This window comes from Stegostoma tigrinum, chromosome 11 (genome assembly GCF_030684315.1).
Source record: "Stegostoma tigrinum isolate sSteTig4 chromosome 11, sSteTig4.hap1, whole genome shotgun sequence".
Classification (NCBI taxonomy): domain Eukaryota; kingdom Metazoa; phylum Chordata; class Chondrichthyes; order Orectolobiformes; family Stegostomatidae; genus Stegostoma; species Stegostoma tigrinum.
In genome coordinates, this window is record NC_081364.1 from 19,272,715 (window position 1) to 19,300,329 (window position 27,615).

A 27,615-nucleotide genomic window follows, 5' to 3' on the forward strand; every position below is an offset into this window, starting at 1 on the left:
ATATTTATACAGATCAAAAAATTGCCATTTTATTTGTAAGACACTCTATTTTTGTGTAGATAAAAGATTAGGGTTTACTTCAATTTTTATAATTTAAGTCTCTCATTAAGTCAAAATTTTGGCAGTTGATTACAAATGAATTCCATGAGATGAATAGTGAACAAAATGGTGCAATCACACAGCCTTGCTTGATTCTAGTCAGGATACAACAGAGTTTAGTCCCCAATACAGAGCAAAGCACAGTTACGGTAATAGTCATGCAACGGTCACAGCATAGAACCAAACTTTGTTTGACTGCCAAGTTTCTGGAGAACATTCCAAAGGGCTTAATGGTTGATGGAGTCAAAGCTTTCCAGAGATCAATAACAGCTCTATGGAGTAGCTGGATTGCTCCAGACCTTTATTGGATTTCTTGAATGTCGATGGTTCCTTTGGATAGCTGGAAATCACATTGGGTCTATAGAAGGATGTTGTTTTTGATAAATAGGAAACAGATCAGAAGGATACATCTGAGAATTTTCCCAAGAGTGAATAGAGAGAGATATGCCTCTATAGCTGCAACAAATCAATTTAATGAAGAATAGTGTTGGTATTGTGGAATTTGAGAGGTTTTTGTATAAGTTCTGGAAGTTTGAGTGAGATTTTATGACCACCAGCTTTATAGAGCTTGGCACAAAGTTTGTTCTGAGCTTGTTATTTTTCATCTGATGGATAGGCTTTTCTAAGTGCTGGTAGTACACCCAAATTTGATCTCTCAAACTGCTAAGGGATGGTTTTGCCCTATTATTGACTTGCAGTTGAGAAGTTTGAGTTATATTGCTTCTATTGATCTTGGATGGCTATATTGTCTTTGGGAAGATTATTGCTGTCTGAAAAGGGAGGAAGACTGTACGATTTTGGTCCATAAATGGTCTTTGTAAACTGGAAAAGCTGAATATGCTGGGCAGGTTGGCATAGCATTGGAATTTGTTGGCCTTTCATACCCACAAAGTATTCTTGTTGAAACATATGTTCTGAACTTTGAGTTGTAGGATAAATGTAAAGTGTTCAGAACTGCATTGCTCTCTCAATCCTAATACCCACCCATAAGAAGTGAAAATGGACTTGATGCGATTACCAAATATGGATCAGATAAATATAATGCATTATCATGTACAGACTACTAAGGGTTTAATAGAAAATCTCTGCATATTTACAAACTGACTGTTCAATTTTTATAAATTAATCTGACCTATACAGGTCAGAATTCTGTTGCCAGTGATGATACCATGTCTAAACAGATGTTTCTGCCTCAATTTTACCTGATCAAGTGACAACAAAACCGGTGCTAAAAGCAATAACTTTTATTTATATAGAAACCTTAATGAATAGGGCAAGGTGATGGTATGGTGGTGATGTCACTGGACTAATAATCCATAGATCCAGAATAACCATCTGGGAACATGGTTTTGAAATTCCACCTTGGCAGCTGGTAAAATTTAAATTAAACAAATCTGGAATATAAAGTTAGCCTCAGCAATGGAACTATCATCAACTGTTACAATAGTGCCCTTTTAGGAGGGAAGTCCAACATTTTTATCTGGTCAACTTGCACAGGACTCCAGGCCCACAGCAATGTGGCTAACTCTCAACTGCCCTCTGAAATTGTCTATCAAGTTCAAAGGCAGTTAGGGCTAGGTATCAAAAGCCTTGCCAATGACAGCCATGTAAGGACAGAGAAAAAAATCTTGCCAAGGTGCTCCCCAGGAACATATTACGTCAATATGCAACACTTAATTTCATAAGGAGAAATTAGAATATATGGCCAAAAGTTGGTAAAGGAGGTACATTTAAGGAATATCTGAAAGCAAGGCGGAGGGTTAGAGAGTGAATTCCACAGTTGAGGACACAGGTACAACCAAAAATAGATCAGTTGAAATCAGGGATGCTCATGAAATCAAAATAAGGGGTGTGTTGATATCTTAGAAGGTTATGGAAGGTTGACTTTTTTTTTTAAAAAGGGCAATGTAGGTGTGTGTGGAAAGGTGTGATGGGTGAACAGGACTTGGTTTAAATAAGGGCACAGGCAGCAGTTTTGTTTCACCCTAGGTTTGACAATGGGATACTGCCAGCAGTGCATTAACAAAGATATGGATAATATTGTGTACACAATACAGCAGAAAATAAGCTGACACAGGGATAGAATGGGACACTACTACAGAAGTGGAAATTGGTGGCCTGAATGACAGAATGATCATGTGGTGAGAAGTTCACTTTGTGGTCAAATATGACTGCAAGTTGCGAACAGACTGATTCAGACAAGTTGCCAGGAACATGGATGGAGCCAATGTGGGGAAGAGTTTCTTATGCGAATCAAAGGGGATGTTGGACAAGATGCCTAATAATTTTTAGCAGGTGTGTGAGTGTGTCTACACAAGGTAGTAAGATTGAGCTTATATGGAAATTGATGCCATGTTTTTAGACTATGGAGCTGAAGGACAGTTTATAGACAATAAATTGGGGGACCAAGGATTGTGCACCGGAAATAACATGCAGGAATGGAAGGAAAAGCCAATGTAGGTGGCTGTGATTAGATAGACAGAAATGGAACTTAGGTGAGTGGAGTCCAAGTACCCTTATGCTGCAACACAAATGCTGCAACACATGCCTTGCAAGTCAACCCTCTTATGTACCATATGTGTGTGGCAGCACAGAACAATTTAAAAAGCTTGTGTACTTACATGGGAGAGCAACACACTACAAAAGAAAATTTGAGAGGCCATTGGTGCAGTTCCACCCAAATGCTTGACAGAGGAAATCATAGATCATACAATCATAGAATCCCTACAGTGTGGAAACAGGCCCTTCAGCCCAACAAGTGGACAAGGGTCGTTTGGTCAACCTTATCAAAGGATATTGACAGGATGAGCATATGGATGGATATGATGACCAATATCAAGCAAATAGACCTAAGTTTCGTTGTCTTGCTTATTTCTTTCCTGAGTACCAGCATTACATTTTTACGTTCCAATCCATTGTGTCTATTCCAGAACCTCAAGAATTTTGTTTGATTACAACCAGTACATTTGCAAGCACCTCTTAAAGAACCCTAGGATGCAGGCCATTTACTCCAGAGAATTTGCTGACTTTCAATCCCACTAACTTCTCTAGTACATTTGCTGTAATACATTGTATGAGAACAAGGTTACTCTCAGCATATATTAGATCCTTGGTTCTCCATTATTTGTGGTATGATTCTGTGTCTTCTACTCTAAAGAGATATACAGATTATTTGTTTAATGTATCTGCTATTTTTTAATTCCACATTATAACTTCTGTCTCATTGCTAGGTCATCCACATTTACTTTTGCCATTTTCTTCCTTTCACATGTTTATAGAATATCTTACAATCTGGTTTTAGAATTTTTGCTAATTACCTCTCCTAATTTTCTGACCAAACATTTTTTTGGTGTCTGATTGAATCATGGCCCACCTCCTTCAGGGCCTGGGACGATTCCACTCTGGAACACTGTCATGGGTATATGATGTGACTCATTTTTGCACTTAAATTGAGAACTTTTCCAAATATGAGGCAAGCTCAATTGTCTTTGCTTTACAGCACAGAGGCAAAACTATAAAAAAAGCTAAGTGGTATTAGATTATATGTGGAAGGTAATTAAAAATCTCTCAAACTCCTCCTTAAATTTGCTCAACATCTTGGCATCCACTGGGGAAATGAATTCCACAGATTCACAGACCTTCGAGAAAAGTAATTTCTCCTTTTCTCTTTTAAATCTGCTACCTGCTATCACTTATCCTAAAACTACAAACTCTCATTCTATGATGCCCCACAAGACGAAACATCCTCACTACATCAACTTTGTTAATCACCCTCAGCATCTTAAATTCTTCAAGTAGATCTCTCATTCTTTTAAGCTGTAGATGCAATGTTGGATTATAGATACAAGGATAACATGGTGATTATGATACGTTGATTACTGATTGGGTGTGTAATATTTGAACAACTGTATTGTATTGTATCTCCACTGATAAACTGTGATTTTATGAGAAATTTATTTATTCAGTAAGGCAGATTGTAACTGCCAGTCAACATTATATAGTGTCAAAGAAATCATCCTGGACTCAAAATGTTAACTCTATTTTCTCTCCAAAGATGTTGCCTAACTTGCTGAGTTTCTCCAGCACTTCCTGTTTTTACTTCAGACTTCCAGCATCTAGCACTATTTTGATTTTATTTCAGTCAATTTTACATTTGTAAGGAAAGAAATTTCTCACAGAATGGCTAGGAACATTCATCGAAGATTGATAAAGCAGCTTTCCTTCAGAAGTTTCAGTAATTATTATTGGCTCAGAATTTGGAAAGGATAGACAATGTACATATAGCACAGCTTTCCCTGCAATATGCTATTGCCATGGCAGGCATTATGAAGCTACTTCGGCAATTACATCTTCCCAATGTTCATGGAAGACATGAGGGTAAGTACAAGCATGTAGGAGTAGTAATTTTCTGGAATCATACTCTGTATACTTTTGATGTCAGCATAGATATGAGAGTCAAGTTCTGTAAGACTGGCCACCAAGATAGGGTGTTGTGAGCATCCAAGTGGCAGTCACTCACTTTAAGCCTATTAGAACAAGTGAACAACTCACAAATGAAGTCTGGTACAAGCCATCAGCTAGGTATATGCCCCTGAGCACCAAGTATCCTTTGCAACATTACAATAGCTGCCATTTCATCTAAGGTGCAGCTTTGAAGCTCACTGTAAGTGGATCAGAGATTTGCCATGAGGGTTTTTAGCAGCTGACACATTAGATCCAAATATCCATGGGCTAGGGGTGCATTTGGCATGTGGCCATGGATCATGCACTGAGAAACTAGTGCCTGGTTTCAAACATAGAGGTTCTTTGAAGCAAGTTGTCAAATGCCTGTTCTCACTTCTATATTGAGAATGTTTAGCATGCAGTTTGCTAGCAAGTAATAAACCCCCTTAACAGGCAACTTAGTGCTCTGTCAGGAGAATCTCACCTCATCATCCAGAACTTAGTAAAAAGATGCAGCAAGTTTCTTCCGGTGCCCAAAATAGTTCTTATCTAACTTCTGGCATTATTCTGTTACATTTCTCGCCGGATTGTTCAGGTCCCCCTAAGATCCTATGTTTTATCCTGGTGGAAAGTGACATATCCCAATGTTAAATTGGTGATTATATCCGGTACTTTTTGGTTCAGGAACCATTATTTCTAGCCCTGGTTTTAAGGCACATTCTGTCGCCATCAGCCTATGAAGCAAGTGGAGGAAAAATTTCAGATAATGTACCTTAAGCAACTGTAGTGTTTGTACGTCCTGTACTCTCCTGTCAGTTTTAATCTAGTAAGTAACAGATACAGCATGGCTGCTTCTAAAACACACCTAGTAGAAGTTCAACAAAATAGAATTTTAAAAGGGGACTAAGCGTTTTAGGAGCTCATTCATAGCAAGTATAATACAGTAAAAGAGCCGAAACTACCTGCATGTCTCACAGCCCCATTGTTGCCCAGATAGTACTGATTTGAAGTATCATTGGTTAGTTGCTGGGGATTTTAGAATTAATAATGAACTACCGATTAAAAATAATGGTGTGATTGATGTACAAGTGAACAATCAGAAAGGGATTTTTCTTCATTCTCATGTATGGGACTGTAAGCTACCCCAATTACCACATCTATGTATATTAAGTTTATTCTCTATGTATAAAATTTATGGTTTTCTTTAACATAATAAAATGTTTAAAAATAGCCAATTTCCACAATACCTTAGTGTTTGATTTGTCAGTGTACAATCTACCTGACACCTCGGTTCAAGTTGTATGAAATTTATGTTCCTTGCTTTGTTTCCACCGACACAGTAGGAATCAGTGAATCAAGGCAGTTTTGAAATTAAAAAAAAAAATAGAATAACAGCTGGTATGTGTCATTTTGAAAGAATACATTGTTTCTACAGGCTTTATGATATATTTCTCTGTACATTCACACCTTACAGTTATCATAAGTGTCTGGACTTGGTTTGATACAAATGAACAAGACTTGTTGCAGACAATGTTCTGATGTGAGAATCGAGCTTATTACAATTTCCACAGTAACCATAAATAATAGATCATTTTCAAAGCAATACATCACTGTGATTATTTCTTTACAACTCAGCTAATTTATCTGTCATCTTCACTTTTGTCCCAAATATTAAAAAAATTACATACAGCTTTATTATCCAGTTTTATTTTCAAACGTGCCCTGAGTTTTTCACCTATCTGAGCCTGATAATATATTAGGTAGGATATCTTCAATTTGAAAGTGCAGTGTATTTACTGTAATTTTCTTCACATTGTTGAACACATTTGATGAAGTAACTCCGGTCACGAATGGCTCTGAGAAGATCAGTCTGAACGAGACAAATATCATACAACTCTGAGGTTGCTGCAGTTCTGATTCCATCACCACCCTTCACAAAAACCTATTTATTTATTAAACAAAAGAAGAATAGGTGATTTGAAAGTTGTGCAGAGTTCGGTATACGTAAATTTCAACAAATAATTGCTATCAATAAGTGAAATACAATAATTCATTAAAAACCGAAAGAATTGTGGATGCTGCAAATCAGAAACAAAAACAGCAATTGCTGGAAAAGCTCAGCGGGTCTGGCAGCATCAGTGGGGAGAAATCAGAGTTAAGATTTCAGGTTCAGTGACCCTTCTTTAGAATTGACTGTAGCTAGGAATTTGTTTATTTTTAAGCAGAACTGAAGGTGGAAGGAGGGGTTGTGAAAAAAACAATAGGTGGAAATAGAGTCTAAAGAAATAGAAGGACAGTTGGACAGACAAAGGAGTGGAAAACAGTCAGCCTAGGAGAACAAAGACAAATCTACTAATGGGGGTTATTACTGGAAAACAATGGGTTATGTGTAATAGCAGACCATATCAGAACAAGGCCTGGTGTGTGGGGCCTGAGGTAAGGACATTGGAGAAAGTGCCTCAAACATTAAAACTGTTGAACCCAAGATTAGAGTCCAGAAGGCTGTAGAATTCACAGTGGAAAATGAGATGCTGTTCTTCCAGTTTGCACTCTACTGGATCACTGCGACAGCCACTCCATTCTATGGTAACAACTTCTACCAATCTCTCCAAATTTTCACGAGACAAGCATTAAATGCAACATGAATTGTGAAACTTTACGGATCAAGATTTCTCCAAAGGGCATAGATTAATTCCTATGCATTTTAGGGTAAGTGAAAGAGATTTAATGATTCACACAAGTTAGCAAGAAGCAAAGTACTGCAGATGTTAGAAATAAAAATTAGAATATGTAGGAAATATTCAGCAGGGAACATCCGTGGTGCAAGAAGCAGATGGCCAAACTGGAGGATAGCTGTTACAGCATTAGACCCCAAAAGATGTGTGATGGCACCACTCGGTAATTTTGATGCTCAAGTTCCCAGGAAGGTAAAAATTCCACTGGGCAATTACCCAGCTTCTGTGTCCCTTCAAAAAAAAACAGAAAAAGCCCCTTACGGTGTGAGACAGTCACAAACTTCAGAGGGTTCTAACCTGCTTACCTTGTAGTCCATAATCGAAAAATGAGGTGTTGTTCCTCAAATTCGCCACAGTGCCACAGGCTAAAGGCAGGGAAGTCAGCACATTAGAAAGGTCAGGAATTAAGTGGCAGGTCAGTGGAAGCTTGGGGTGTAAGCAGAAGCATTGTACAAGGTGGTTTACCAAACCTTTGTTTCTTCTCTCCAATATGGAACAGGCCACAAATCATGCCTGGTCAGTACTACTGAAAATTGGTGTCTTTGGTGGCTGATTGTCGCTATGATAAACAATGTCCAAGACCAGAAATGACTTTCCTGATCACCTTAAGAATGGCTGGGTTAGGGGAGACTGAAAAACAAAATAGAGTGGCTTGTGTGTCTGCAAGGGTTTTATTACCTAGGCTTTCTCTGTCAGAAAATAAAAAATGAGTGGGAGGACATTGGAGTTGGAACATAACTAGATTTCCTATAAATATTCATTACAACCTTGAGAATATTTGAGAATGGAACTTAGTTCAAAAACTGTCTAAATAACAAATCCTGGAAATTGTAACTGGTACAATGAAGTCAATTAGAGGTACAGGTTCTAAACGACAAATTATTCTAAGGTAGCATTTCATCTGTATCTTTGGTTTTGTAAATTACATAAATGGAAAAACATTCAATCAGTACTTTAACCTGTGCATAAATTCTAGTAATCAATTCACAGTGACTGGATGCTTGCAAATGCTAACTTAGCACAGTGGAGACTGGATGGTAGCAGTTCAAGTATGCTGATGTTACAGAAAGAATCCTCATAAAAAGTCCTTTCTGTTAAACACAAGTGTTCATTATTATTGACCATTCACCAGCATATTGGCAGTATGAAGTTATCAATGATCCAAAACAAGCATGAGAAGTTGAATGCTTATTTAAGCCACTTGAGCACAAGTGCAAATTTGAATAGAACAGAAATCAAGGTACTATAAGCCTTTCACATCATGTTTTAAAACAATTTTTTGTACCATTTTCTAGTTTAATGTATTCTAATTTTTCTAAAACTTTTCTGTAAAGTTAATGAACAGCAATGACGATGACTCAGGATGATCATGTGGGACATTGATAGGGTTAATGTTAGGTGTCTTTTCCCCAGGATGGGAGAGTTCAAGACTAGGGAAAAAAACTTTTTAAGGAGAGAGACACGAGATTTAAACAAGACATGAGGGGCAAATTTTCTACACAGAGGGTAGTTCGTGTGTGGAATGAACTTCCTGATGAAGTGGTGGATGTGGCCACAGTTACAATGTTTAAAAAAAGATACTTGGATAAATACATGAATAGGAAACGTTTGGACAGTTATGGGCTAAGAGCAGGCAGGTGGGGCTAGTTTAGTTTGGTATCATTTTCAACATTGACTGGATGAACTGAAGGGTATTTTCTGTGCTGTATGACTCTAATGACTCCTTCATCCAGGATGCTAAGCAATGAACAGAACTCACTGTAGAAAGGCGATTATAAGCAGGGATAAAACTGATAAAATTTTGAGAACTATAGGTAACTAGATGCAAAATGATTATTTAATTTGAATGATGACGAGTGCCGTATTAGAGGAAACAGGTTAAAAATAAACCAGTCCCAGACTTTACTCAAAATTAGAACATTGATTTATTCACTATTGTGTTGGATGAAAAGGCAGCAACTTCAGGCAAAAGCTAAAATACAAATATCTGAACTGAAAACTGAAGGTTATAGCTTTAACCAAATCAAAATGTAACTTTTATGATCAACTAAATGTTGGCATAGAAGCTATGGCAGTCCTCAATATTCAAACAAAGCCTTTAAAGAATTTGGAAAAGCAAAATCACTTGTCTAATATTGGGTTAAATTTTTGCCAAGGAGCTGGGTAACAACAGCCATATTTGACTTTTGCTCAGAAGCCCACCTCTGATGGAAATCTGTTTAAAGCTGTCATTTTCATGGAAAGTTGGGGTGGGGTTCAGTACACCCTTAATACAAATCAAAGTGGTTTCCTTGACAAATTAGAGCCAGCTTGAAAAGGAATGATGAATACATCAAGCGTGAAATTCACTACAGTTTATATATTCCAAAGCAGCTATTATGAAGGCTGCTGGCTATACTGAAAGAGAATTGCAGTTTGTGTAGAAATCTTTCACTGCTGCAAAGGGATGTGAAGTCATGGATGGAACAGGAGGACTGGCACACAGGGCAGGGTTGCTCCCCTGTTCATTGACGGAGGCCTGGATCTCATGTTGGAAGCTGGAGGAGGAGGAAGAGGAGGCTACCTTTGGTGATTACACAGATGAAGCTCCAGATGGCCACAGGCAAGTGGCAAAGGTGAGACAAGGAGAACTCAGTTACAGTGTTTCATGAATTTAATGACCTCATATGTTCTGCTAAAGGTAATGCCCCCAACATACTGAGGACACCTCAGGCCTTGCACTAACCAGCAGAAACACCACCAGAGCAGCCTCAGAATGCATGCTGCTTCTAAACTAGGGCTGTACAACCAGAGCATTTAGTGGGTCCTTAGAATTGCTTACAGCCAGAGGGTTCCTGAGAGCTTTTACCACCAAGACATATATTTGTAAAAGAACAGGAGAGAAGGCACCCAAAAATGTGGAAGGGATGGTGGGCACCCTTCCTCTAATCGAACAGCCATAAAGCAAACAACAATGGAGATCACAAGAATGTGGGTGAGGAGGAATTTGTGCCTGGCAAAACAGAAACTACTGGTTAACCTGGCGATTGCACAGGGAAAAAAAAATCGCTGAATAAAGAAGTAGGGATGCAGTGTATATGCTAGCATGTCATGCACTGAGTAGCATTTCGAAGTCTCAACATTACAGAGGTTTCTAATCTCCCGGATGAGGTCTCATCATCTCTTCAAGTGCAGACTTCCAACCAGTGTGACACACTTTTTCCCCTCTAGAAGCAGCAGCTTGGTCACACTTTATAAATGCATCATCTATCCTCACAGGTACTTTCCCATGTAGAGCCTCGCATGTGTGTAGATACTGTGGCAGAAGATAATTATCATATCAATAGTATGCAGCTGGAGGCACCAGAGACAGAGGGATTTGTAGTCAACTCCGAAGTAGGGAGGTCATACACAATTCTGTTCAGCTGGACACAGATGCAGGATTCAGGGTTCAGGGTTCACAGAAAATATGGTCCTACTTTGCACAGCTGCAAGAAATATGCTCCCCCATGTCAATGTTCAATGAGATAATTCAGATTCTGCACCAGCCTGTTTTTTTTCCAAAGAACTAGACTGTTTTTCAAAGAATTAATTACATGGTATAGACCACACAAAACTAGCAGCACAATGAAATCTATAGAGAAGACATACAAGTTACATAGTCACAAATTTGGTTTTAGAAATAAATTTTGTCAGTTTGCTGCAGAATCCAGTCATTGACGTAAATTCTAAATCAATATCCTAGTAATGTTGTACCTGTGGATGAACAATGCTCTCAGCATCATTCAGGCGAATATTGTCATCTATAAAGATATGTTGTATTCCAGTTTCAGAAGGATCAATCCAAAATGGTTTACCACCTTCATTTGAGAAGCTATTCCGAGACCACCTGAAAAAAATTAAGAAAATGAGACACTTTTCAAAAATCGATGAAGCAATTTTCTAATATTTGGGATTATGCTTCTGCACAATAACAAAACAATAACAAGTTTCTTACAGTTAGTCACGGTTAGGAAGTTCAGTATGAGAGTATTTGAAGGGTTCCCCACCATTTCCTAATAATAACAACAAGCTGTTAACATGCTGATTATACAGGTGTTAGGATTCTTTTTCGTGAATAATGAACTGTAGAAATCAATCTGTTTTTTCAAATCAGCAAATTAAAATTTGAGTAAAGTGTCTGGGAACTAAACAATTCTTTTTGATTTTGCTATTGTATTCCTTAAAATTGGCAGTGGGTAATTAATGTCCAAGACTCACCAATCAAAATGATCCTGAAAACCTACAATTCCTTCCAATGAAGAGAAGTAGTTATACAGAGCTCTAGCACCTGATTGTGTAGAAATCCGCTCAGATCCCAAGGTCAACACAACATTATTTTTGTTACAACGGATTTTACCCGGTGCGACTGTCAATGGAAGCTAAAGGGGAAAAAAAAGGGACATCTGTTAGTTAATGATTTACAAAAGCCTTTCATCTTAGATTGGAAGAATCGTGTGCTGTCAGCTGTTACAAAAATCTAACTGAATCTCTAAACATTAAATTGTTCATAAAACAAAACTAGACTTAAACAAAACACAGTAGAACAGTCAACCTAGGTGAAGGGAACAGAAAAAGGTAATGCTTCAAGTGCAGCTCTCTATTTGGGAAAAAGGATTCAGATCACAAACATTAACTTAACTGTCAGCTCCAAAAATGCCAATCACCAAATCCACTGTTTCAAATTTCCAATTAAACAGTGATTAACAGCATATGAAGTATTTACCTTTCACTTGAAACAACCAAGTTATTTATAGTTATATTACAGTGTTCAAACATATCCACACATAAAAGGACACCTTTTAATCTTTCAACAGAGTTATTAAATACTTTTACCCCTCTAATTCATTATTATTTACTTCAAATTCCATTATGCAAAAAGCATAAGTAGATGACCCATATTTGGCTTCCCCAAGGTTCCACCTGAGTTAACTACGAGGTGGTGCATAACAGTAATCTGGGTTAACTTGCCTGACTGTTTTTCTTTTCCTCCTGGTAGGAAAGTAACAAGTTCGAGGTGCAAATTTTAATACATGCACAAGGAACAAGAGTAGGCCACTCAGCCCTTTTAGCCTGCTCTGCCACTTGATTCTGATTTTAACTTCAACTTCAAATTCCTGCACATCCCTAGTATACTTTCATTCCCTTGGTAATCAAGTATTTATTCTACTTCTGCCTCTGCGCCCACTGCCTTTTGAGGAAGGAGCTCCGAAGACTCAGCCCTCTGAGAGAAAGTCCTTGCTCATCTGTTTTAAATGGGCACCTCCTTTAATGTTAATTAATAACACTTAGTTCTAGATTCTCCCAACCAAGGAAACATGCTTTCAACAATCAGCTGGTCAAGTCCCCTCAGGATTTTATTTGTTTCAACTGAGTCACCAACTCCAACGTTTACAGGCCTAACCTGTCTGGCCTCCTTCTTGTGCCAAGATTCAGAACTGGAGAGGCAGAGTTTAGCATCCCCTACACACTCTAGGCAGGGTCCATGGTATGAGGAGTGGGAGGGTGTGGGTTTGGGACCCTATCGTCACCACGCATCAAGTCTAAGGTAGACTTGTGGGTCACCTATTAGCCTGGACAAACTGAAGGTCTTAATTAGGTAATTAATGCCTACTTAAGGGTCTCCTACTGCTACCTCTGGTTAACTCACCATGTGGAGAGACTGGCAAGCAAACCTTATTAGATTTGGAAGAATAGTACCCTGTTCAGAGTGACACCCATGTCTTTCCTCACCCACCCTTACCTATCTTTGTTGTAAGGATTTATTGATAAACCCTGGTGAGGGCCTAAGCATGTTACAGGCAACAACTGACACTAGAGAGCTTCTGGCTTCTGACTGACAACTCTCATGAGGGAGATTCCCATTCTGTTCAGGGAGACACCGCAACTAAATGTTCCAGTGGAATCAGGAGTCATGGCAGCAGGGTTTCTGCTACTAATTAGGTACTTCATTCCTTGAGGGATTCCAGTATTCGCAACACTGGTGAGGTACCTTCAGTTTTAGTTGTCAAGCCCCTTCTGACCCTCATTAAATTCTGTCCAAATTCTGTTCATGTTGTTTGGTTCAGAAAAATATCAGAATGAGTAAGAACTATAGTTTATCGGACCAATCTTAAAAAAGAAAATCCAGTGTTTATGCAGATATCTGAAAATTAAGTTTTGCTTACATGTTTCATTTGAAGACGTTGATACTGAGGATGTTGACCTGACAGGGTGATTTGAATGGTCTTTAATGTTCTACACAAATCCGACCCAAAGGTTCGAAGTACTATAGCAAATTCTCTACCTTGTGATGATAAACAATCAATTAACTCAAAGAAAGCTGGCAGGATCTGATGGTACTCTTTGCCATCTTCATCAGTCATAGACAGAAGCTCATTGTGGGGACCCATCCATTCTACTTTCTGTAGGTGGTCAGTAAAAATCTTTTTAAAGAGGGAACCATCACCAGTCTCTGTGAAATCCAATGGCCTCCCGAACTGCGAATAATAGCTCACAGCACCATCACAGGGTGGGATCAGGGAAGGTACTTCACTCAGCCATTCCCACTTTCCTGAAACATAATTCACATTGTAATCAGCTTAACCTATATCACATTGCCTTTATCAGAGCCACTAGCATTGTGATGGTAACAACGTCAAATAGGGTAAATACAGAAACTATTACTTCTAGTGGAGAACTCACAAAACGAAAGCTGTGTGACATCAAAATTACCATTAGGTAGGTTAGGATGGAATAAAGACACACATCGTCACAAGAAGCATCGTGGAAAAGTTGAAATGTTCTTACCTTAAAACATTCTTGGGGCTAACTCAAGTGAAAATGCCAAAACTGAAACTAAAATGTTTTTGTTATGCAAAGCCCATGTAGTACATGGAACCAAGGGCAAAAGAGTAACTCGGGAGAAAATAGGCCCCTTAAAGATTAACAAGGTCATCTATGTGTGGAACCATAGAAGGTGGGCGAGATACAAGATGAGTATCTCATGTCAGTATTTACTGTGGAGAAGGGCACGGAAGCTAGAGAGCTTGGGGAAATGAACAGTGATGTCTTGAATAGCGTCCATATTACAGGAGAGTAGGTGCTGGATATCTTAAAACGCGTAAAAGTGGATAAATCCCTAAGACTTGATCAAGTGTATTCCAGAACTTTGTGGGATTATTATTTATTTATTCCTAGAGTCACAGATATAAACAGCACGGACATGGACCCTTCGGTCCAACTTGTCTACATCGACCAAATATCCCAAATAATCTAGTCCCATTTGGTCCATATCCCTCTAAACCATTCCTATCCATATTCCCATCTATAATTGTACAAGCCTCCTCATTCGATACATACATCACCCTCTGCATGAAAAAGTTGCCCCTTAGGTCCCTTTTAAATCTTTCCCCTCTCGGCTTAAACTTGTGCCCTCTAGCTTTGGACTCTCCCACTCCAGGGAAAAGACCTTGTCTGTATATCGATCCACACCCCTCATGATTTTATAGAACTAAAAAAAAACAAGAGAAGCACAGGACAGGAAGAGGCCCTCCAAGCCTGTGCTGATCATCATGCCCTAACTAATCTAAAAAACAAACCTTCTGCACTTATTCGGTCCGTATCCCTCTATTCTCTCCATCCTCGTGTAACCATCCAGGCACCTCTTAAATGTTGTCAACATGCCCACTTCCACCACCTCTTCTGGCAGTGTATTCCAAGCTCCTGTTCGCTAAAGACATTTCATGGCCCCTTTTAGCCTAATTCCTCTATAAGATCACCTCTCAGCCTCTTACACTCCAGGGAAAACAGCCCCAGCCTTTTCAGCCTCTCCCTATAACTCAAGCCCCCCAACCCTGGCAACATCCTTGCAAATCTTCTCAGAACCCTTTCAAATTTCACAACATCCTTCTTATAACAGGGAGACAAGAACTGCATGCAGTATGCCAAAAGTGGTCTAACCAATGTCCTGTAAAGCTGCAACATGATCTCCCAACTCCTATGCTCAATGCACTGACCAGTAAAGGCAAGCATATCTAACACCTTCTTCACTATCCTGGTCTACCTGTGATTCCACTTTCAAAGAACTATGAACCTGCACTCCATGATCTCTTTGTTCAGCAACACTCCCCAGGAACTTATCACTAAGTGTATAAGTTCTGCCCTGATATGCCTTTCCAAAATGCAGCACCTCACATTTATCTAAATTAAACTCTATTTGCCATTCCTCAGCCCATTAGCCCATCTGATCCAGATCCCATTGTAGTCTGAGGTAACCTTCTTTGCTGTCCACTACACCTCTAATTTTAATGTCATCTGCAAAATTACTAACCATACCTTCTATGTTCACATTCAAATTGTTAAATATTATTTAATTATTATTTTTTAAAAATTTTCCTTTCAGGTTATTTTGTTTGATTGTTAACGTCAATACTGATCTATAACTACTTCCCTTGCCAAACAAGGTTGAAATATTTTTGTTATGGTTTAATACGATTTCTTACCTTCCTGATTGATCCGGCCCCAAGTAACAGTGGTTAGAAAGGAACTGAGCGCTCTCCTGGGCCCTTGTCTGGTAACTGTGTCAAACAGCAGGACTGTGTTATTTAAATCCAAGTGCACAATCAGTTTTGACCTACAACAATTTAAAGTTTTGGGGATCTTGGTGATCATTTGGGTGGAAACAGATTCCACTCTTTCAGTAACTTGATCTGGATGAAGCAATGCCATTTGTAATTTCAGGACTGGATGATAGAAGTCAATTATCTTGTCGGAACGGCACTGTTACTTGTAGGCATTGTTGCTATTTAAATTCTGTGTTTTTGGTCACCAAGGATTCATTCGTCAAACTTCTGCTTTCAGCAATATCTCAGAGATATGGATTATGAAGTAGACTGGTTGGGCCTCACAGACCTTCAGGAAAAAAGATGAAAATTCTATAATTATTAATATGACTCCAGTTAGATTCTGTATGTTCTAAATCAGTAAGTAAATATAGACTAAAGCAAATGGCAAGTAGCGAGAATTATAAAATACAACAGGGTAAACATAAACTACTGTCAATACAACAGCAATTACAAATGAGGCACAAAGGCAACACTAATTACAGTAGATAGACTGAGATGGCAAAGATAATTGAAAATGGCCCATTACTTCCTAAATGAATGAAGAAGATTTTCCCCAGAGTGAAAATAAGTTCTAACTTTTAATGCTCTCCACTACACATTTACATAGCTTGCCTGACTATTCCACACAATTAGCATTCTCTACTCTATCGTGTTCTGCTCCTCCATGATTGGCTGATGTGTTCAAATTTACCAATGGCTTTCCAGGAACTATAAAATATATGTGAAGTGAGAATTGCTCAAGTGCCAGAAGTAAGTCTAATTCCACTACTTCAATAATCAGACAAATCTTTTGGAACCAAATGCATGACATTTTTACTTATATTCATTTTGCTTTTCCTTAAACTAGCATTTATATGGCACATTTATAAAACACTTTAAATTGAACAACTGTTGGACTGAAGTACTGCACTTGCAAGGCAATCTAAATTGTATGCTCAAATCCTGTTGTTGCAGTGAACGTAAGTATTTCCAAAGCTACAGGCAAAAACCTACACACTTGGATGATTCATGGATTTTGCCACAGAATGTGATTACATTTTACAGATTTTTTTTATTCTGGTCAGCTTGTTACCAAGACACATCTTGCTGACTGAAGTCCAAGCACATATTAGAAAAAGCCAAGGCTCCTGAAAGATACAGGAGTTCAACAAAAAACCAAATCATACAGCTTAACAGTACAAAGCATTATAAAAATTCCAAAAATCATGTGGCATAAATGTAATCGGAGATAATGGGAACTGCAGATGCTGGAGATTCCAAGATAACAAAATGTGAGGCTGGATGAACACAGCAGGCCAAGCAGCATCTCAGGAGCACAAAAGCTGACGTTTCGGGCCTAGACCCTTCATCAGAGAGGGGGATGGGGGGAGGGAACTGGAATAAATAGGGAGAGAGGGGGAGGCGGACCGAAGATGGAGAGTAAAGAAGATAGGTGGAGAGAGTGTAGGTGGGGAGGTAGGGAGGGGATAGGTCAGTCCAGGGAAGACGGACAGGTCAAGGAGGTGGGATGAGGTTAGTAGGTAGCTGGGGGTGCGGCTTGGGGTGGGAGGAAGGGATGGGTGAGAGGAAGAACCGGTTAGGGAGGCAGAGACAGGTTGGACTGGTTTTGGGATGCAGTGGGTGGGGGGGAAGAGCTGGGCTGGTTGTGTGGTGCAGTGGGGGGAGGGGATGAACTGGGCTGGTTTAGGGATGCAGTGGGGGAAGGGGAGATTTTGAAACTGGTGAAGTCCACATTGATACCATATGGCTGCAGGGTTCCCAGGCGGAATATGAGTTGCTGTTCCTGCAACCTTCGGGTGGCATCATTGTGGCAGTGCAGGAGGCCCATGATGGACATGTCATCAAGAGAATGGGAGGGGGAGTGGAAATGGTTTGCGACTGGGAGGTGCAGTTGTTTGTTGCGAACTGAGCGGAGGTGTTCTGCAAAGCGGTCCCCAAGCCTCCGCTTGGTTTCCCCAATGTAGAGAAAGCCGCACTCCCCCGCACGGCCCGTTTCTATCTCCTTCCCAAAATCCACAAACCTGCCTGCCCTGGTCGACCCATCGTCTCAGCCTGCTCCTGCCCCACCGAACTCATCTCCACCTATCTGGACTCCATTTTCTCCCCTTTGGTCCAGGAACTCCCCACCTATGTCCGTGACACCACCCACGCCCTCCACCTCCTCCAGGACTTCCAATTCCCTGGCCCCCAACACCTCATATTCACCATGGACGTCCAGTCCCTGTACACCTGCATTCCGCATGGAGATGGCCTCAAGGCCCTCCGCTTCTTCCTGTCCCGCAGGCCCGACCAGGCCCCCTCCACCGACACTCTCATCCGCCTAGCGGAACTCGTCCTCACACTCAACAACTTCTCTTTTGACTCCTCCCACTTCCTACAGACTAAGGGGGTGGCCATGGGCACCCGCATGGGCCCCAGCTATGCCTGCCTCTTTGTAGGTTACGTGGAACAGTCCATCTTCCGCACCTACACAGGCCCCAAACCCCACCTCTTCCTCCGGTACATTGATGACTGTATCGGCGCCGCCTCTTGCTCCCCAGAGGAGCTCGAACAGTTCATCCACTTCACCAACACCTTCCACCCCAACCTTCAGTTCACCTGGGCCATCTCCAGCACATCCCTCACCTTCCTGGACCTCTCAGTCTCCATCTCAGGCAACCAGCTTGTAACTGATGTCCATTTCAAGCCCACCGACTCCCACAGCTACCTAGAATACACCTCCTCCCACCCACCCTCCTGCAAAAATTCCATCCCCTATTCCCAATTCCTCCGCCTCCGCCGCATCTGCTCCCACGATAAGACATTCCACTCCCGCACATCCCAGATGTCCAAGTTCTTTAAGGACCGCAACTTCCCCCCCACGGTGATTGAGAACGCCCTTGACCGCGTCTCCCGCATTTCCCGCGACACATCCCTCACACCCCGCCCCCGCCACAACCGCCCCAAGAGGATCCCCCTCGTTCTCACACACCACCCTACCAACCTCCGGATACAACGCATTATCCTCCGACACTTCCGCCATTTACAATCCGACCCCACCACCCAAGACATTTTTCCATCCCCACCCCTGTCTGCTTTCCGGAGAGACCACTCTCTCCGTGACTCCCTTGTTCGCTCCACACTGCCCTCCAACCCCACCACACCCGGCACCTTCCCCTGCAACCGCAGGAAATGCTACACTTGTCCCCACACCTCCTCCCTCACCCCCATCCCAGGCCCCAAGATGACATTCCACATTAAGCAGAGGTTCACCTGCACATCTGCCAATGTGATATACTGCATCCACTGTACCCGGTGCGGCTTTCTCTACATTGGGGAAACCAAGCGGAGGCTTGGGGACCGCTTTGCAGAACACCTCCGCTCAGTTCGCAACAAACCACTGCACCTCCCAGTCGCAAACCATTTCCACTCCCCCTCCCATTCTCTTGATGACATGTCCATCATGGGCCTCCTGCACTGCCACAATGATGCCACCCGAAGGTTGCAGGAACAGCAACTCATATTCCGCCTGGGAACCCTGCAGCCATATGGTATCAATGTGGACTTCACCAGTTTCAAAATCTCCCCTTCCCCCACTGCATCCCTAAACCAGCCCAGTTCATCCCCTACCCCCACTGCACCACACAACCAGCCCAGCTCTTCCCCCCCACCCACTGCATCCCAAAACCAGTCCAACCTGTCTCTGCCTCCCTAACCGGTTCTTCCTCTCACCCATCCCTTCCTCCCACCCCAAGCCGCACCCCCAGCTACCTACTAACCTCATCCCACCTCCTTGACCTGTCCGTCTTCCCTGGACTGACCTATCCCCTCCCTACCTCCCCACCTACACTCTCTCCACCTATCTTCTTTACTCTCCATCTTCGGTCCGCCTCCCCCTCTCTCCCTATTTATTCCAGTTCCCTCCCCCCATCCCCCTCTCTGATGAAGGGTCTAGGCCCGAAACGTCAGCTTTTGTGCTCCTGAGATGCTGCTTGGCCTGCTGTGTTCATCCAGCCTCACATTTTGTTATCTTGGCATAAATGTAAGTTTTTTTTCATACAACAGCTTCCACAACCAGCACATCACTGACCACAGATGCCACCATTCCTGACCCCCTGAATCCCTCCTCAACATCCTGTCCACCCATTTATTATTCAGTCATAAGGAGCAATAGCGTGTCATGATTTCAGTCATCCTACCACACTGACACGCGCACGCACGCACGCACACGCACGCACACACTATCAGCTTTCAATTCCTGGTTTAAATTTCATAACTTCACCACTGACTTTCCTCTTCCTTGCCTACTAACTTGGTAGGGAAATCAAACTGTTCACAAATTGATTGACCGTGAAAGGGTTGCTGACCCTTAAATTTTCTCCACTTTCTACATCCACACCTGTAAAGTTAGCCATCTCAGTCTCCGATTCAACTAAACTGTAACTGAAACCCGTGTTTATATGAGGCCCAGATACAATTAAACCAATTTCCTGCTGCCAAAGCAAAAACCAAAACAACTGCAAATGCTGGAAGTCAGATACAAATCAAATCGGACTTCTTGCGAGTGAACCTGAGTAAGGCAACGGACCGAGACGGAGTGTCCGACTGTGCATATCCTGCGTGGACCAGCTGGTGCAAGTATTTGCTGACATCTTTAACGTCTCCTTACTACAGTCTGAAATCCCCGGCTGCTTCAAGACGACCACCATTTCAGGGTCAGCAACCCTTTCATGGTCAATCATATAAAAAGTGTAGGAGCACACTTAAGAGGGTAATTCGAAGAGCAAAAATAAGGTATAAGATGGATCTGGCAGATAAGGTTAGAGATAATCCTAAGAGATTCCATACTTATATTAAGAGTAAAAAGAGTGGCTAGGGAGAGAATAGGTTCTCTTAAAGATCAGATGTGAAAGCAAAGGAGATAAGGGAAATTTTTCATGAATATTTCTTATTAGTGTTTACGGAGGACAGAATCATGAATTCCAAGGAAATAAGGGAAACAATTGGCGATGTTTTGGACTGCATACATGTTACCAGAGTGGAAGTGTTTGCAGCCTTAAAGCACATTATGGTGGATAAATCCCCTGGGACTAACCAAGTCCATCATTGGATGTTGCGGTAGGCTAGGGAAGAAATTGCAGAGGGCCTTGCAGAGATTTTTGCTTCAATCTTTAGCCAATAGTGAAGTTCCAGAAGACAGGAGGGTGGCTAACGCTGTTCCATTGTTTAAGAAAGGCAGCAAAGACAAGCCAGGGAACTGCAGGCCAGTGAGCCTGATATTAGTGGTAGACAGGTTATTGGAGAGGATTTCAAGGGACAGGATCAAACAATGTTCAGATAGGGCAAGGTTTGATTTGGGGCAGCAAGCACGGATTTATGCGCAGGAAGTCATGTCTGACAAATCTTTTAGAGTTTTTCAAAGAGGCAACCAAAGAGGATATATGAGGGTAGGGCAGTGGAAGTTGTCTACATGAACTTTAGTAAGGACTTTGACAAGGTCCTTCACAGCAGGCTTGTCATGAAAGTTAAGTTGCAAGGAGAGCCAACTAATTGGATTCAAAACTGCTTCGATGGTAGGAAGCGCGGCGGCGGGGGGGGGTTGTTGGTGGTGGTGAGGAGGAGGAGGAGGAGGAGGACGACAGGTGAAGGTTGTTTCTCGGACTAGAGGCCTGTGACTTGTATTGTGCCACAGGTGTCAGTGTTGAGACTTTTGTTGTTAGTTATTTACATAAATGATCTGGACGTGAACGTACAAGGCATGATTAATAAGTTTGTGGATGTTACAAAATTAGGAAGAGGTATCATTCATAGTGAGGAAGGTTATCAAACTTCACCGAGGGATCTTGATCAGGTGGGTAAGTGGGCTGAGGATTGACAAATGCAGTTCAATACAGGCAAGTGTGAGGTGTTGCACTTTGGAAAGTCAAACCAAGGTAGAATTTATACAGTAAATGTAAATGTCCCGATGGGAGTTGTGGAACACAGGAACCGAGGAGTAAAGTACATTGTTCATTGAAAGCAATATCACAGGCAGACAAGGTGGTGAAGAAGTATTTAGCATGCTGGCCTTCATCTGTCAAGGCATTGAGTATGGGAGTTAGGACTTAGGTTACAGTTGTGTAAGTTGTTGGTTAGGCCCATAGAACATAGAACATTACAGCACAGTACAGGCCCTTCGGCCCTCGATGTTGTGCCGACCTGTCATACCGATCTCAAGCCCATCTAACCTACACTATTCCATGTACATCCATATGCTTATCCAATGACGACTTAAATGTACCTAAAGTTGGTGAATCTACTACCATTGCAGGCAAAGCGTTCCACTTCCTTACTACTCTGAGTAAAGAAACTACCTCTGACATCCGTCCTATATCTTTCACCCCTCAATTAAAAGCTATGCCCCCTCGTGCTCGCCGTCACCATCCTAGGAAAAAGGCTCTCCTTATCCACGCTATCTAACCCTCTGATTATTTTATATGTTTCAATTAAGTCATCTCTCAACCTTCTTCTCTCAATGAAAACAGCCTCAAGTCCCTCAGCCTTTCCCCATAAGACCTTCCCTCCATACCAGGCAACATCCTAGTAAATCTACTCTGCACCCTTTCCAAAGCTTCCACATCCTTCTTATAATGCGGTGACCAGAACTGTACACAATACTCCAAGTGCTGCCACACCAGAGTTTTGTACAGCTGTAGCATAACCTCTTGGTTCCAGAACTCGATCCCTCTATTAATAAAAGCTAAAACACTGTATGCCTTCTTAACAGCCCTGTCAACCTGGGTGGCAACTTTCAAGGATCTGTGTCAATGGACACCGAGATCTCTGCTCATCTACATTACTAAGAATCTTACCATTGCCTCAGTACTTTGCCTTCCGGTTACTCCTACCAAAATGCATCACCTCATACTTGTCCGCATTAAACTCCATTTGCCACCTCTCAGCCCAGCTCTGCAGCTTATCTATGTCTCTCTGCAACCTACAGCATCCTTCGTCACTATCCACGACTCCACCGACCTTAGTGTCGTCTGCAAATTTACTAACCCATCCTTCTACGCCCTCATCCATGTCATTTATAAAAATGACAAACAGCAGTGGACCCAACACCGACCCTTGCAGTACACCACTAGTAACTGGTCTCCAGGATGAACACTTCCCATCAATTACCACCCTCTGTCTTCTTTCACCAAGCCAATTTCCGATCCAAACTGCTATACCTCCCACAATTCCCTTCGTCAACATTTTGTACAACTGCCTACTGTGGGGAACCTTATCGAACGCCTTGCTGAAATCCATATACACCACATCAACCAGTTTACACTCATCTACCTGTTTGGTCACCTTCTCAAAGAACTCAATAAGGTTTGTGAGGCACGACCTTCCCTTCACAAAACCATGCTGACTATCCCTAATCAATTTATTCTTTTCTAGATGATTATAAATCCTATCCCTTATAACCTTTTCCAACACTTTACCAACAACTGAGGTAAGGCTCACTGGTCTATAATTACCAGGGTTGAGTCTACTCCTCTTCTTGAACAGGGGAACCACATTTGCTATCCTCCAGTCGTCTGGCACTATTCCTGTAGACAATGACGAGTTAAAGATCAATGCCAAAGGCTCGGCAATCTCCTCCCTGGCTTCCCAGAGGATCCTAGGATAAATCCCATCCAGCCCAGGGGACTTATCTATCTTCACCCTCTGTAGGATTTCTAATACCTCCTCCTTGTGAACCTCAATCCCACCTAGTCTAGTAGCCTGTATCTCAGTATTCTCGACAACATTATCATTTTCTAGAGTGAATACTGTTGAAAAATATTCATTTAGTGCTTCCCCTATCTCCTCTGACTCCACATACAACTTCCCACTACTATCCTTGACTGGCCCTAATCTTACTTTCGTCATTCTTTTATTCCTTAAGTACCTATAGAAAGCCTTAGGGTTTACCCTGATCCTTTCCACTAACAACTTCGCATGTCTCCTCCTGGGTCTTCTGAGCTCTCTCTCTTTAGGTCTTTCCTGGCTACCTTGTAGCCCTCAAGCGTCCTAACTAAGCCTTCTTCTTCCTCTTGACCAGAGATTCCATCTCCTTCGTAAGCCACAGCTCACATGCTCTACAGCTTCCTCCCTGCCTGGCAGGTACGTACTTATCTGGGACACACAGGAGCTTTTCCTTGAATAAGCTCCACATTTCTAATGTGCCCCTCCTCTGCAGTTTCCTTCCCCATCCCATGCTCCCTAAATCTTGCCTAAATCTCTCACACTTGGAGTTTTGTGTACAGTTTTGGTCACTTTGTTATAGGAAAGACATAGTTAAACTGGAAAATCTGCAAAGAAGATTTACAAGGATGTTGTTTGGACAAATAGGCCTGAGTTGTAGGGAGAAGTTGGCCAGGATAGGACATTAATCCTTGGAAAATAGGACAATGAGGTGTGACTTTATTGAGGTGTGTAAAATCAAGAGGGGCGGAGATAGGATGAATGCATGTCATCTTTCTCCCAGGGATGGGGAATTGAAAACTCACAGGTTTAAAGGTGAGAGGGGAAAGATTTAAGGATGACCTGAGGGGCAACTTCTTCACGCAGAGAGTGATGCATATATAGAATGGGCTGCCAGAGAAAGTGATTGAGGCAAGTACTATAGTAACATTTATAAAACTTTTGGATAGGTACATGGATAGTAAGGGTTTAAGAGGGATATGGACCAAATACGGGCAATTGGAACTAGCTGAGTGGGCACCATGGTCAGCATAGATCAGTTTGGGCCAAAGAGCCTGTTTCCATGCAGTATTGCTCTATGATTCTAAAATACATGCAAAGTGCCTCAAAGATTACCGCCCAATGGCTCTGACCTCCATAATCATGAAGTGGTTCAAGACAGTAATCATGGCTCACATCAGTTCTCGTCTCCCAGTCTGTCTCGATCTCTTGAAATCTGCCTAACGGCAGAACAGGCCCACAGCAGATGTCATTTCCACAAGCCTTCACTCATCCCTGGAAAATCTGGATGTCAGCCTCCTACCTACCAACCAAAAGAGCTGCAGATACCGTAAATCAGAAACAAAAACAGAAGTTGCTGGATAGCTCAGCAGGTCTGGCAGCATTTGTGAACAGAAATCAGAGTTTCTGGTTGGCTGAGGAAGGGTCACAACAGGAATATTAACCCAAAACGTTAACTCTGATTTCTCTCCACAGATATTGCCAGAACTGCTGAGCTTTTCCAGCAACTTCTGTTTTTGTTCCTAGTCATTAACTACAGCTCTCCCTTCAACACTATAATCCCAAACAAACTAGTCTCAGAACTTGGGTTTTGGCTCTGCCCTCTGCAACTGCATCCTCAGCTTCCTGACCCACACACTGCAATCTGTGAAGATAGGCAACAGTACCACCTCCACAATAATACTCAATACGAGCACTCTGTCAGGATGCGTATTCAGTCCCCTACTGTACTCTCTGTATGGTCGTGATAGTGTGGGCAAATTTCGTACTAACACCATCTACAAGTTCACTGACAGTGCCACTGTTGTAGGATGGATATCAAACAATAACGAGTCAGAATATGGGAAGGAAACAGAATGTGTCACAGTGCAAAGATAACTGTCTTTGAGTTTGTTGGCTTACTTGCTGACCTGGATGGTTATTGTTTAGATGTTTCATCACCATGCTAGATAACATCATCAGTGCAGCCTCCAATGAAGCAATGTTGTTCTACTCCGCTTGGAATTTATATGATCTGGACTAATAAGCTAGGTTGTGTCATTTCCAGTTCTATTCTGCACGGGCTTGTATATGGGGTCTAATTCCACGTTTGTTGCTTGCATTACAGGTTGAAAACCAAGCCTCAAGGAACTTCCTGTGCATGTCCGTTGGCTTGAACTAGAACGGTCATGTTGTCCCAGTAAAATTGATGGCCTTCATTGTCCAAGTGCGCTGAAATATGGGAAAGTTGGTCATGTTGTTTTGTTGCTAGCTGGTGCTCCGCGTATCCTCAAGGCTAGTTTCTTACCAGTATGGCTGACGTGATGTTTGTTGCGGTCATTGCAAGGTATTTTGTAAACTGCAATGGTCTTGCATGTCATGGGTATGGGGTCTTTGGTCCCCCAGTGTTTGTTGTAGTTTGGCTGTGGGCTTGTCTGCTACCATGATTCCTAATGGTCATAGGAGTCTTGTTGTCAGTTCTTAAATGTTCTTTGACTCAGACTATTTAAATTCCAAGCAGAGTAGAACAACATCGCTTCATAGGAGGCTACACTGATCATGTTACCTAGCATGGTGACAAAACATCTGATAACAACCAGCCAGCTCAGTGAGCAAGCCAACAACCCCATCCATGACCCAAGCTTCAAATCTTCACAAGAATCTTAAATAACAATCCCTCCCTCAATGTCAGCAAAACTAAAGAACTGATCATTGATTTCAGAAAGAAAGGAGGAGTACACAACGCTACCTACATCAATGGAGCTGAAGTGGAGACGGTCAAGAGTGTCAAGTTCCGAGGGGAGATGATCACCACTTGGTGTGGCAACTGCTGTGCCCAGGACCATAAGAAACCACAGAAAGTTGTGTACACAGCCCAGACCTCCATGAGAGCCAACCTCCCATCCACAGACTCCATCTAAATTTCTTGTTGCCACAGAAAGTCTGCCAACATCAAAGACCCCTCCCACCCCAATAATACCCTGTTCCACCCTCTTCCATCAGGCAGAAAATACAGAAGCTTAAACACACATACCAACAGGTTCAAGAACAGCTTCTTCACTGCATTTATTAGACTGCTGACTGGACCTCATTGATTTCAAATCTAATGTTGATCTTGCTTTTATGCACCTCCTGTGCAGCCGTAACCTTGTATGCCTTGCCCTATCGAAAGATTGTATGTTATGATCTGCCTGTACTGCATGCAAAACAAAGCCTTTCACTGTACTTAGATACATGTAATAAGAAAAAAAATCAAAATCAAATCAAGAACAAGTCAACAAAATCAGAAATTGTTAGAAAAATTCAGCAGGTCTGGCAGCATCTATGGCAAGAAAGCAGGGTCAACAGAATAAAGGGGGGGGGGGTAACAGGACCTCAAACACTGACTGCTTTCTTACCACAGATGCTGTTCGGCCTGCTGAGCTTTTCTAGCATTTTCTGATCTTGTTCCATTCCTCAGCCACCTTCCATACATGGAATGAAACTTCCACACCCAGAACAGCTCCATTTTTATCCACCGATTGGTTCTTGACGGCTAATTCCACTTTCCCTCAAAACCTCTCCATTTCTCTCTAAAGATCCCATTTTAAATGTACCCGCCAAGCTTTGAGTTTCACTCCCTTGTATCAAATTTGATTTCGGGTCTGGTTTGCCACACCACCCACGCTGTTGTAAAGCGTCGTGGGTCGTTGTTTTGCAGGATTCAGGTCCTGTTAACTGACCTTGAGTTAGGAGCAGTCACTGGAGTTTCAACCTCCGGTACAGGAGTGATCTCTGATGATGGAGAGACACAGGTTCTCCTCAATCTAACACAGCTCTTTACAGCTCCAGAACCCGGCCGGCAGATTCCGCCCAGGATCAAAGACCTGCCGCTAATCAAAACGCGTAAACATTTTAAAAGATTTCACCTCCTGTCATGCCGGAGCGACTCTGATACTTTTAACTCATCCACACACACACACCCTCCTCATAACGTTAGACCCATTTAAGCGGCCAGCTGCCTCTCTGAGAATTGTGGGATACCGGAGGACCAATGAAAC

At 42.0% G+C, this 27,615-nt stretch overlaps 1 protein-coding gene across 3 annotated transcripts; it reads right to left on the reverse strand.

Moving 5' to 3' along the window:
- Positions 1-5,943: 5,943 nt before the first annotated feature.
- si:dkey-32e6.3 (uncharacterized) lies at positions 5,944-27,583 on the reverse strand. 3 transcript variants are annotated; one of them, XM_048548261.1, is made up of 6 exons: positions 27,484-27,583; positions 15,779-16,187; positions 13,463-13,848; positions 11,517-11,677; positions 11,013-11,145; positions 5,944-6,484 (listed from the first exon to the last, which is right to left on the reverse strand). In XM_048548261.1, exons 2-6 carry the CDS (start codon positions 16,002-16,004, stop codon positions 6,314-6,316), a joined length of 1,077 nt encoding a protein of 358 aa, XP_048404218.1. In that variant the 5' UTR covers positions 16,005-16,187; positions 27,484-27,583; the 3' UTR covers positions 5,944-6,313. The 3 variants fall into 3 exon arrangements, with proteins under 3 accessions (XP_048404218.1, XP_048404217.1, XP_059505792.1); XM_048548260.1 differs by having other exon boundaries at positions 27,298-27,569; XM_059649809.1 differs by lacking the exon at positions 5,944-6,484 and adding an exon at positions 8,141-10,572 and having other exon boundaries at positions 27,298-27,569.
- Between the last annotated feature and the right edge of the window lie 32 nt (positions 27,584-27,615).

What these genes read in the sequence shown, in the direction of transcription:
- si:dkey-32e6.3 (XM_048548261.1), bottom strand. Translation starts at nt 16,004, where the DNA reads ATGGCATTGCTTCATCCAGATCAAGTTACTGAAAGAGTGGAATCTGTT. An exon ending in AACGTCTTCAAATGAAACAT is followed by an intron (nt 11,678 to 13,462) that starts GTAAGCAAAACT and finishes TTTCCCCTTTAG; the next exon opens with CTTCCATTGACAGTCGCACC. An exon ending in AGAGCATTGTTCATCCACAG is followed by an intron (nt 6,485 to 11,012) that starts GTACAACATTAC and finishes ATAAATAAATAG; the next exon opens with GTTTTTGTGAAGGGTGGTGA.